This window comes from Taudactylus pleione, unplaced genomic scaffold, assembly GCF_031769625.1.
Source record: "Taudactylus pleione unplaced genomic scaffold, aTauple2 ptg001299l, whole genome shotgun sequence".
Classification (NCBI taxonomy): domain Eukaryota; kingdom Metazoa; phylum Chordata; class Amphibia; order Anura; family Myobatrachidae; genus Taudactylus; species Taudactylus pleione.
Window position 1 is genome coordinate 620,249 of NW_028285699.1, and position 12,490 is coordinate 632,738.

Sequence of the window (12,490 nt, forward strand, 5' to 3'; positions counted from 1 at the left end):
TGATCTACACATTTCTTTAGCTCAGGTATCTCACAGCACCTTTTAACCCTCCCAGAACAGGCTCGCAATCGACAGGTTCACTTTATCTGCCTCGACTCCGCCCCATATCTCCACCGGTTGGTTGACCTTTCTACAGTGAGTGGAATGGAATGGACCCAGGTATCTCTCTCGGCCACCTTCAGCAACACCTGATACGGACCTTCCCAACGATCAGTCAAACAACCTGAGCTAAAAAAAATTTGGATCATAACAAATTCCCCAGGTTTGACATCATGACAGTTTTCATCAGACATGTTAGAAAATAACATTTACAATTTCAGTTCTTACTCATCTTCGTGAGACCCTGCACAGTAACCTCATTATCATATTTTCACATGAGGCTGCCTGTTAAACAGTATCTCAAAGGGGGACAGATAAAAAGACAGTCTGGGATGATCTTGATATTAATACCCATCATCTTACACATGTTCTGGAAGATGTCACCTGTGAAATGAGTACCCCTATCACTTTTTTTTTTTTTATTAACATATTTTTATTAATGTTTTCATATCTTATACAAAGACCATACATAGAAGATATAGCATAAAGATTTACGTATGATATTGTAAAATGAACATCATGCAAGAATCTCTGGAATGTAGTAAAGATTAATACTCAAATATGTCATGAGTAAATCCGAGGAGGAGATAGAACACATTCCTAAATTTGTACGTAATTAATAAAGATTTATGTCTCATGTCTCAAAGCATGAGAAAAGAAAAAAGAAAGGAAGGGGGGGAGGTAAGGAAGACAAGGGAAAACACATAAGGAGTTAGGAGGTGTGGTGTTTTATTGTATTTCAATATACTTAAAGTAGAATGAATGATGCAGGAGGATATTAATAATAATTTTCACAATACATTTTAAAATACTCTTTATCATTGTTGCCAGCTTATTTATCAACATATTTCAGCATATTTCAAGAGAGGTGCTTGAGCAAATACCAATCTGTGTTCTCGAAGAGTTTGGATATGTGCTGCTGAGTTGGGATATCTAGTGAGTCAATGTATTTTTCCCATTTTATGTAGAATTTTTCAACCCCTTTCTCGATATCTGGTATTGTGGCTTTCCTATCATAATAAAGTAATTGTAACAGTTTTTGTTTAACCAACATTATGGAGGGTGCTGATTTAGTAGTCCAATGAGTTAAAATGGCTTTTTTCCCCAAGGTAAGTATGATCGTAAGTAAAGGAATATGAAAATTTTTGTGTGAACCTAGATCGCAATTTCTAAAATTTAGGTTTAGGCATGTAAATGGATCTGGTAAAATCTTAACAGAGAAGAGCTTGTTAATGTAGTCAAGGAGCTTGTTCCAGAATTTTTTTATTTTCCTACATTCCCACATGCAATGAATGAAATTGGCTGATTGCATACCACATTTCAAACATTTGCCTGATTCATTGGCAACCATATGTCTGCGTTGTGCTGGAGTGATGTAGGCTATGTGTATCGTGCGAAAGTGCACCTCTTGAAGATAGGCAGATTGTAAGAGTTTTAGGGATTTTTCATAATGTGTGAGTAGGCATTGAATATCGCAAATTTGAGGTATGTCTGCTCTCCATTTTGTGAGCAAAACTTCCCACTGAGGTGATGAGATAGTTGGAATCAAATGGGGTTATAAATATTTTGTCTTGAAGGAGATATTATTTTTATTTAAACCACTAAGTAAGGAGTCTAATGAAGTTGGATCAGGGTCTGTCATCGACAGCATTTTAAGAGAGGATAAATAATGGCGTATCTGAAGATACATGTAGAAGTGCTGATTTGGAAGGTCAAACCTCCGCTGAAGCTCAGAAAAAGAAAGAATACTGCCTCCAGGATCAAATCCTTTAACGCACCAAATCTGAAATGTGGAGTTGTGTAGAGATGGAGGGAAAGAGGGGTTTCCCCATAGCGGGATAAATTGGGTAATATGAGGGTTTCGGTTATGTTTTTTGTTAATATCAAGCCATGCTTGATATGTATCTTTAAAGTTTAAACATTATATTATTCAGTATATTATGCGGTATTAAAGTGGATTTTGTCTGAAGAAGCGCAGCTGGAGAATAGGGGTGGAAGAGAGCTTTGTCTAAAGCTTTATCCGTATATTCATTTCTCTCCAATAACCTATCAACAATATAACGGAAAAAAACTGATAAAGAATATGCAAGAATGTCTTGTGTTCCCAAACCTCCTTCTCTTCTTGATGTCTTTAATTTTTGCCTAGCTATTCTCGGTCTTTTGTTTTGCCATAAGAATTTTGAGAATATTGCCTCAAGTTTAGTGATATCTTTACGTGTCAAGGAAATAGGGAGCATTTGGATAAAATAAAAATTTTTAGGGAAGACTATACTTTTGATCACTGCTAGTCTTCCTAATAATGATAGAGGTAACGACCTCCAGTTATCAAGGAGTAGAGAAATTTTACCTATTACTGTTGAGTAATTTAAATTGTATAAAGATGAGAGATCAGACCCTATATTGATTCCAAGAAACTTTATATGTGTAGAGGCTATTTTAAATGGGGGTATGTTTAGTAAATCCGATTGAGACAATGGGGGACCACATAGATGGAGTATTTCTGATTTGGTGATATTGACTTTATATCCTGATACTGAGCCAAATGAGGAAATTAAATCCATAACAGCTGGTAGCGACTGAGATGGTTTTGATAGAAAAAGTAATGTATCATCTGCAAATAATGCTATTATCAGGTCTACCTTTTCAATAGTGATCCCTTGCACTGCCGTGGAGGAGCGAATCGCAATCGCTAGCGGCTCCATTACTATAGCGAAGAGTAAAGGCGAGAGGGGGCATCCTTGCCTTGTGCCCCTGCTAATTAAGAAGGGAGAAGAGAGATATCCATTGCATGAAACTTGGGAATATGGCAGAGAGTATAAGGTCCTCAAAGTATCTATAAATGATATAGGAAAACCACATTTTTCTAACGTCAGATACAGAAAAGGCCAGGTCACTAGGTCAAAGGCCTTCTCTGCATCCAAGGCCAGAACAATCTTAGTATTAACATTCTCTCCCCGAGGATACCCAATATGTTGAATGACCGACAAGACTCTCCGAACATTCACCACAGAGTGCCTTCCTCTTATAAAGCCAGTCTGGTCAGAATGAATAATACTAGGTAAAAAATGTTGATTCTTTCAGCCAGAATTTTTGTAAACAATTTATAATCAATGTTTGAAAGTGAGATTGGCCTATATGAGCCAGGAAGAGAGAGATCGCTAGATAGACCGTCAGGGCCTGGTGCTTTAGCTGGCTTTAATTTTTTCAAGGCACTTTGGAGTTCCTCAAGGGTAATTGGGTCAGTAAGGATTTGTCTCACCTCTGATGTAATTTGAGGTCTTTGTAGCATTGACCAAAATAGGTCTTCAGTTTGTGTATTCGGAGATATAGGGGGGGTTACTTCAGTTTGTGTATCCAACTGACCGTTCGAGGGGGGGATGTTACTAATATTAGAGCGTGCAGGGATAGAGTATAATGATTCGTAGTATTCTCTCATAATACTTGTGATTTGACTGTTAGAGTCAGTAAGACCACCATCCGATTTAGAAAGTGGATGAACAGTCATCTGTGGTCTATTGCCTGTGAGCAGAGTTGTGAGGAGTTTCCCTGTCTTATTGCCAAATTTGTGAAACTTATGATTTACTGAAAATAAGTATTTATCACCCATTATAGTAAGAAATTCATCAAAATGCGTTTTTGCCACTTGATAAGAAGTTTTTTTTGTCAGATTCGGTGACATTTTGAAATTTTGGTATGCTTCAGTTAGTGCTTGTTGCAATTCAGTGTAGGATTTTTCTCTTTGTTTCTTTATGTTAATGGCATAGGAGATTATCACTCCACGTAAAACTGACTTGGCCGTTTGCCAAAATAAGGCCGGGTCTGTGTCTGCGTGAGCACGGTCAGAAAGAGAGATGGTCTCAATAGTGGAGGACCGTATTTTTGAGAAAAGAAATTATGAAATTAAGGTGTAGTCAATTCGCGAAAGAGTCTTGTAGGCTGCAGATAAACAGGTGAAATCTTTTTCTATAGGGTGAAGGGCTCTCCAAATATCTACTAAATTAAGTCTTTTGGCTAGCGTTGGAACTCCAAATTTTGGAAGAGGAGATATTTGTTTTCAGGTATTAGAGAGATCGAGATAGGGGGACGAAATTAAATTAAAATCTCCACACAATATTAGAGTAGCTGGATCTAAAGTAATTAGTTTGGCTAGTATGGTACGATAAAAGGACTTTTTATATATGTTTGGGGCATAGATGTTACATAAATTATATTTAGAACCTTTAATTAGAACCTCTGCAAAAACGTATCGACCCTCCGAATCAGCCACAATATTCAACACCTCCACATTTATGTCTCTTTTGCCTAGTATCACAACTCCTCGTGCTTTTGAGTTAAACGATGCCAAAGCTAATATGGACCATTTCAACATTTGGAGTTTTTTAGTTTCAGCAAGTGTCAAGTGCATCTCTTGAAGAAAAGCGATATCAATATTACAATTGTTTAAGTATAACAACATTTTCCTACGTTTTGCTGGGGAATTGATCCCTCCTACATTGAGAGTACCAAATTTTAGTGAAGCCATGGTATAATAAAAACAAGAATAGTAAAGCACAAGGTAAATACCACATTTAAAGTCACTTTCCTATAAGATGTAACATTGAGGGAGGGGTTGGGGAAAGAGACAAGACAGTACAATGGAGGGACAGCGGAATTAAGAATCGAAACAAATCATAAACGAGCAGAATATTGGAGAATAAGTGACTTCAGGTATGCGAAAAAAGACATAATACTGAGTGTAAACTTAGTTGAGCAACCCACCTCATTACCACCTATTCTTATTATTTATAGGCAGATAAGTTTAAGCAAAATAACAACCCACGCTATGCAAACAATAACACGCTGTTTTTTTTGGTTTATTTTCACTTGCTATGTATTAATATTAATAAGCAACCTTGAAAAGAAGAACCTTGCGAGGAACATTGTCTGCCACGGCAAACTGAATTGACCTCGATGAAGAAATATAATTCAGTGACTAGGTCCCGAATATTTCAAGTTGGTGTGATAGATGGGACATCAGATATATCATGATTCCTTTCTTCATTTTCCTCCTGTAGGTAGGCTTTGGCATCCCTCGGGTTGGTGAAATCTTTGTATGAGGACCCCTCGAATAAGCGCAGACGAGCTGGGTACATCAGGGAGAATTTGCGCTTGCTTTGAATAAGAGAGGCGCATACTGGTGCAAATGCTTTTCTCGCTCTAGACAGTTCCACAGAAAAATCCTGGAATATGTATAACTTGTGATCTTCCCATTGCAAGGGAATTTTTTTACGAGAGGCGGACCAATTCACAGCCTTATGCAGGTAATTGAGACATTTGAATAATGTAACCCTTGGTTTAGTGGAAGAAGGGGTGTTTCTGCCAATTCTATGGATTCTTTCTATAACTAGATCAGCGCATTCAGATTCAATACCCAGGAGTGAGGGGAGGGTATTCCGAACAAAATGGGATAAGGACGGACCTTTAATTGATTCAGGGATTCCCACTATATGAATGTTATTGCGGCGAGCCCTGTTCTCCAGGTCGTCAACTTTGTTCCATAATTGCCAGTTTTCTTTTTCCAAATTTTGGAAGGATCGTTTAAGTTGAGAGACCTCTTCAAAATTTACCCCAATTCTGTCTTCAGCTACTGAAACCCTATGGGTTAACTGGTGTAATTGAGCGGTGATGTCAGAAACCGCTTGTGTTAGCAGGGGGGTCATGGTCGTTTTGATGGCGTCAACAATGTCACTGTAAGTGATAGGAGAATCAAGTGGTCTGCATACCTGAGCAGATGCTGTGTCTTGTGTCAGCGTGGGATTTGGCTTTTTCGCTGCAGGCGTTCCAGCGGCTTTATCAGCACCTGGTTTGGTTCAGCTCGGCGTTTCTCCTGTCTGGGAGGTAGCGGCTGCGCGATTTGTGGCGTCTGCTGTTGGGTGAGAAATTTATCCATGGGCAGCTAGGCAGTCAATCGGGGTTGTTTATTGCCAGCTGGGAGGCTTATAATTTAGCCGTGTGAATAGTTAGGCGGCTGGAGAGACAGAGCTTGTGGAGGCAGCTGCTCACTCCTCCATGCCGGAACCAGAAGTCACCCCTATCACTTTTAATAATTCTAGGGATATCGTATCTGCATACAAATTCCTGCAATTGAATCCTGTTATCAATAGATACTGCTCTAGATATTGCCTGGGCCCCTGGGTTGGACAGTATTCAGAGTATTTGACCTTAGCCTGGCATGGCTGCCGTTTGTCCTTAGCAACCTTGTGTCCTGTGTGTGAGAGATAAAGCAAAACAGTTTAATATCATTTAAACATGACCTAAATACAACAATAAATCATACATATTTTACATTAGAACAGATCCATTGGCAGGTTGAAAAGATTGGAAAGATTGAGATTGTGCATGAGGATATGAGTTTGGATGTTGTGTGGGGTGTGTATTTTGACCGTGTGTGGTAAGTGCATTGTGGTGTTATCTGCATTACTTCTAGAGCTTAAATACTAATGGCCAGTAGTTTCTCGCTCTGGATCTCTCTCTTCTTTGAGATGTTTTTATCATGTTCTATGGCGGATTCTATGAGGGTATCTATTGTGACTCCCCTCCAGCCAGGCTGTGAGGTCTGAACCCGGGTCTTTAGGTCTTCTTTAAGGCCATCCATGAGTACCGTGACTATCATTCCCCTGTGGTGAGTGCTATCTTTAATATCTTCTAACCCAGTGTACTGGGTGATAGCCTGCAGAGCCCGGTCGCAATAAACCTCTGCAGATTCACTTTCCTTTTGTTTGATTGTGAAGATTTTGTTCCAGTTAACTACTACTGGAAAATATATACCCAATTGAGTTTTGATGCGGGAAATGTTACCTTGGGTCACTTCGTCTGTTAATGGAACGTCACCATCCAATACACAATCCGTGATAAATGTTGTCACGTCGATATTGCGTGATAGACAGGCCCTTAACACCACACGCCAATCTTTGTTAGTTGGCTCATGAGAACTACCCAAATTCCTCAAAAATCTTTGACATTTGGCTAGTTCCTTTTTGGGATTGGGGAAATCATTCATGATGGAATTTAGTTCCGCTCTTGTCCAAGGACAATGCATTACCACTTCCCTCGTAGGCACTACTCCATTCGCATCCGCATTTCCATTCGGAACAGTTAGTGTCCGAATGGGATGCAGACCGGCAGCGCTGCTACCTTTGACCTTATTACCTGGCTGGGGGTTTAGTCTGTTGCTGCAACGTATAGTATTCACAACTTCCTCTATGGGTGCAGAGGATGTTAGCACTTCCCTTGCTGTTACCGATGGAGATGGCGGCACCACTCGTGATTGTCGTGGTGCAGCATATAACATGTTTACAGCATGGGAAATGGCAGACATTACAATAGGCTCATCATCCACATCATAAACATTTTCTTTATGGTCGCTTAAGAGAGGGTACAAATTGCTTGTTACATTTTTTTGGGTATTTTTGATAACTGCACTTGCACCTCCATCCACATAAGGTGGTGGTGGTGCGCGTGAACTGCTGGCAATACCTTCCGCAATGCTACCTTGCCGCACATGCGCACCATTTTGCGGCATGCATGCATTGCAATGTAGCGCCGCGGGTGTATTTTCTGGCAATGCGTTCGCAACGCTAGTTTGCGTCGCTTGCACATTTTTAAGCCACGCATTCCCTTCATGCTGCCACAACTTTAAACATTCATAATATTTTTCCTTTTTCTCTCGAGAGCGCATCAGACTGATGTGATCTCGGACACTGTCCAATACATCTTTATCAAAACTACCAATTCTGGGAAACGATCTAACACTCTTCATCGTTATTTTAAACCATACATCACAATACCTTATTGCATAAGCACCGTACTTAGTATGCATAATACGATGGGCCGATCCAAGCGGCGCTTCCATTAGCAGCACATCATTGTCTAACATTTCTATTGTTTGCGTGGCTCCCATCTTGGGACAACTCCTACATTTTTCAATAAAAATTTAAACTGGTGAAAGACAATCAAGATACTTTCACTTACCTGTGGATGCCTTTGAAAAAGGGTGTATCCACGAACCCTATGGAGGACCTCTAGACGCCTCCACTCATCTATGGGAGAAAAGCTGCTCCCACGCAGAAAATCCCTTTTTGACTACCTTTCAACTGCTAGGGAGCAGCAAAGTACCCTTTATTTTCCAGTTGATTTCGTCCACCCTCTCACCAGCTCACAATCATAATCTAACCAAAATTATGCGGTTCAATTATAGTGTTCAAATAAGCCTAACAGATCACACACATTGATTACTGAACGCTATAATCACGCTGGGAGCCGAACCCTAACAAAAATAACAACCCATACACCTGCTTTGTGTAAAGTAAACGGTAAGCTGCTACCGAGTTATTAGGCCAACTCCTGCGCCTAGCACTTAAGGGTCCTACGATACCCTTAAAATTTAGGTCCCATGTTACACCCTAAACAAATACTCACAGTTACACACTTTTTTCCTGCGCAGAAAAATACACGTTAACCCAGTTATTGGCAATGATTGAAAAGAAAATGTAAACCTCAATGGCTTTGTTTAAACACGTGGCAGCACAACCGGAAATACGTATACGCTATTGTGCGACTAGTTGCATATACAATAATGCGACTACCACACAACCGTATGACTTATCCTTTAGCTGCGTATGCAAAAGTGCGTCTCTACTGTGCCCGCAGACATGCGACTCAGTCATGTATGCAATACTGCGGCACCCCTTTTTAACGTGAAATACTATCAACAAAGGAAAACAAACTTTTTCCTTTCTTGTCCCTGGATTCTAGTCAGCGTACCTTGACTCACACAATAACGGATAGCGATCTCTCAGCATCGAGTGGTTGCAGGGAAAACTGCATGTGGCCACTATCCACCCTTTAGTGAGATATCGATAACCGTATTTTATTGTGTGAACAGGTAAGTGATCTCACACTATGAGCCCCCAACTAAGGATACTGAATTTGAACCTCTATACACTCCTACCTATACCTTCTAAAACCTGCCTATAAACCTCTAAAATTGACGCTATTTGCGCACGCAGTCATACAGTAAAATAAAGACTTTATACCTTGAACATGTGTTTCCCATGCACAAAGTATTATTCAAGTAAAGTACAGTCAGTTACACACTGTGATCTAAGTACAATTTAGCGCAAAGAAATTATACAGACCCAAGATACAGTTATACATACGCACGCGCTCTGGACCAGATATCGGCATCAGCAAGAAACCTCCGTCAATCAGCAATCAGCAAGAAGACTCCAGACTGGGGTCACAACACACACATTTATACCCTCACAGAAACAGACAACACTATAGAGAAGTTTGTTGCTGATCCCATTGGTTCCCAGTGTGGGTGCATCTGTTACAGGGCATTTAACAGGTTGATTCAAATGGACACAGAACAGCCTCTAACAGCTTGTTGCCTCTGTTTTCCCTCCTCATGCAAATCTTGGCTGTTGGTTTTAAAAATGTACATTTTGGTGCTTTAAATCTCTACGGTCCATAAGTTGAGAATGCATGTTGCGATCTTCACACCGATGATACCGGGAAACTGTTGAGAAAGTGCAGATCAGTATAATACCAAACACGGCTTACTTATCATGTATTAAACCTTAGATACCAAAAATAGCCTTTATTTCACAGTATTTGTAATAAATGAATAAAACTTGGATCTTATACTTTAAAGCTATGGAACCTTTAATGTGAGTGTGCATTATGTAAGTATTAGGGGTTTGGGAAAAGACGCTAGTTAGGTTTATCTGATTTGGGGCAGATGTGCACGCATGCAGCTAATAAACAGCGTTCGCATGCAGGAAATTGTGCATTCGCTAATGTGCATCATGTTCACAGCACAACTGCGCGTAATGTGCGGTGTTTATGCATGAGATTCTATTTTATAATGGATTTAATATATATATATATATACATATACATACACATATATATCACTCATTTTTAAATTGCAATGCAATGTTTTATTAGTAATGAGATTCACTCTCAAACAGGGTGGAGACCCCCAGCTGTGTGCTGGTGCCAAACTGTCTGATAGTGAGTTTAAAAGAGCAGATTTCTTACCATTGTTCATTCAGTCAAATTTTAGTGTCTGGGCCATATTACAATTGCCACAGCTACAGCTGTCCACATGTGGGGTCTCTCCCTTTACATGCAAAACCACCCACAGTTCCTGGTGTATTGTCTATTCTATTTACTTTTCTCAGGAGGCTGTTTTTCTAGTTGTTTTGGTATTGCTCTATGCAAGGTTGTCCCCAGAATGGGCCTGTCATGGCTTCTAAAAAGATTATCAAAAACATTGCCATCTGTACTTAGCTCGTGAGTTGTAACTTAAAATGGCGCTGGTTGCAAAATGGCATCTTGCAGATTCTTATTTTTAGATGGAGTCTGGTTGCTATTTGCAAGATGGCATCGCTCCAAGCTAATTTTACACTGATTCTGTCTCAGCCACTACACCAGCTTCAACAAAAAATACCATGATTTATGGGAAATTATAAATTGCTGGAAATGTATAGGATATTACATTCGCCCTTTAATTTTTATTTCTCTCTCCTGCTGCCAGCGATGGCGTCTGCTGATCTGAGACAGGAGCTGGTCTGTTCTATCTGCCTGGACATTTATACAGATCCTGTAACCCTGACATGTGGCCACAACTTCTGCCAAGACTGTATTGATCAAGTGCTAAATATACAGGAGGAGTCTGGGGTTTATACCTGTCCTGAGTGCAGAGCAGAGTGTCAGGAGCATCCTGCACTGCAGAGGAACACAACTCTGTGTAACATAGTGGGGAGATTACGATCTACTTGCACAGATCAGGAGGAGACTGGGATCTTCTGCACTTACTGTATTCTCTCTCCTGTACCTGCTGTTAAATCATGTCTGCATTGTGAAGTTCATCTGTGTTATAATCACCTGAGAGTACACAGCAAGTCACCAGATCATGTCTTATCTGATCCCACCACTTCCCTGGGGAACAGGAAATGCTCCGTCCATAAGGAGATCTTCAGATATAACTGCACTGAGGACTCTGCCTGTATCTGTGTATCCTGCACAGTGGATGGAGAACACAGAGGACACCAGATGGAGTCCCTGGATGAAGCCTCTGAGAATAAGGAGGAGAAACTGAGAAATGTTCTGCAGAAACTGACCACAAAGAGAGAGGAGACTGAGAACAGAGCGCAAAGTCTGCAGGAGCGCAGGAGAAAAAGTCAAGTAAAAGCAGCTGATGTAACAGAGAGAGTCACTGCCCTGTTTAGAGATATTAGGAGACAGTTGGAAGACCTGGAGAAGAGAGTCCTGAGTGAGATCTCTAGGTGGGAACAGCACGTTTCACTCTCAGTCTCTGATCTGATCCAGCAGCTGGAAATAAAGAAGGACGAGCTGTCCAGGAAGATGCATCACATTGAGGAGCTGTGTAACATGTCTGATCCAGTGACTGTCTTACAGGATCCAGGCACAGGTGACTTGTGTGATACTGGGGACAGAGAGACTCAATTTAGCCAACTACATGATGTAGGAGATCTGGATTTAGGTCTCATCTCAGGGACATTGCACACGGGAATATCTAATGTGATAACTGATTTAAATTCATGGATCTATGTGCAGGAACCTGCAGACATTTTACTGGATGTAAACACAGCTGGTAATAATATACATATATCAGATGACAACAAAACTGCATCCTGGTCAGGTATAAATCAGAATTGTCCAGAAACACCAGAGAGATTTCTGTATTACCAGGTAATAAGCACCAGGAGATTCTCCTCAGGGCGACTTTACTGGGAAGTGGATGTCAGTAAGTCAGAGAGCTGGAGGGTGGGGATGTGTTATCCCAGTATAGACAGGAGAGGATATCACTCATACATTGGATATAATAATAAGTCCTGGGGATTGTGTAGGGGCTGGTATAATAATCAGTACTCAGTGATACATGACATTAAAGAGATCCGGTTGCCTGACAATATCCCCTGTGACAGAGTGAGGATATACCTGGATTATGAGGCCGGACAGCTGTCCTTTTACTCTCTATGTGACCCCATCAGACACTTACACACCTACACTGCCACCTTCACTGAGCCCCTTCATGCTGCATTATATGTGCTTACAGGTTGTATAAAGGTATCGGGTTAATCAAGAGCTGTGATGCTGTTTGTGTAAAGCTCCACCTACTGGAAAACCATTGACTGTTTTATATATAATACAAGGATAGCTGAGCTACAGCTCCCAGCATGCCTCATTCCTAATCTTTTTTTCAACCTAATATTTCTTAGAATCAAAAAAACTGCTGATGATACAGTGTTACTTCATTATTACACTCCCTTCATTAGTGCTACACACATTTACCAACATACGAGTGCTTTGCAATGTAATA

The 12,490-nt window shown here is 40.5% G+C and overlaps 1 protein-coding gene across 2 annotated transcripts; it reads left to right on the top strand.

Moving 5' to 3' along the window:
• The first annotated feature begins 10,683 nt into the window (after positions 1–10,683).
• LOC148443333 (E3 ubiquitin/ISG15 ligase TRIM25-like) lies at positions 10,684–12,249 on the top strand. 2 transcript variants are annotated; one of them, XM_088462973.1, is made up of 2 exons: positions 10,684–11,331; positions 11,443–12,249. In XM_088462973.1, exons 1-2 carry the CDS (start codon positions 10,684–10,686, stop codon positions 12,247–12,249), a joined length of 1,455 nt encoding a protein of 484 aa, XP_088319099.1. The 2 variants fall into 2 exon arrangements, with proteins under 2 accessions (XP_088319099.1, XP_088319098.1); XM_088462972.1 differs by having other exon boundaries at positions 10,684–12,249.
• The last annotated feature ends 241 nt before the right edge of the window (positions 12,250–12,490 follow it).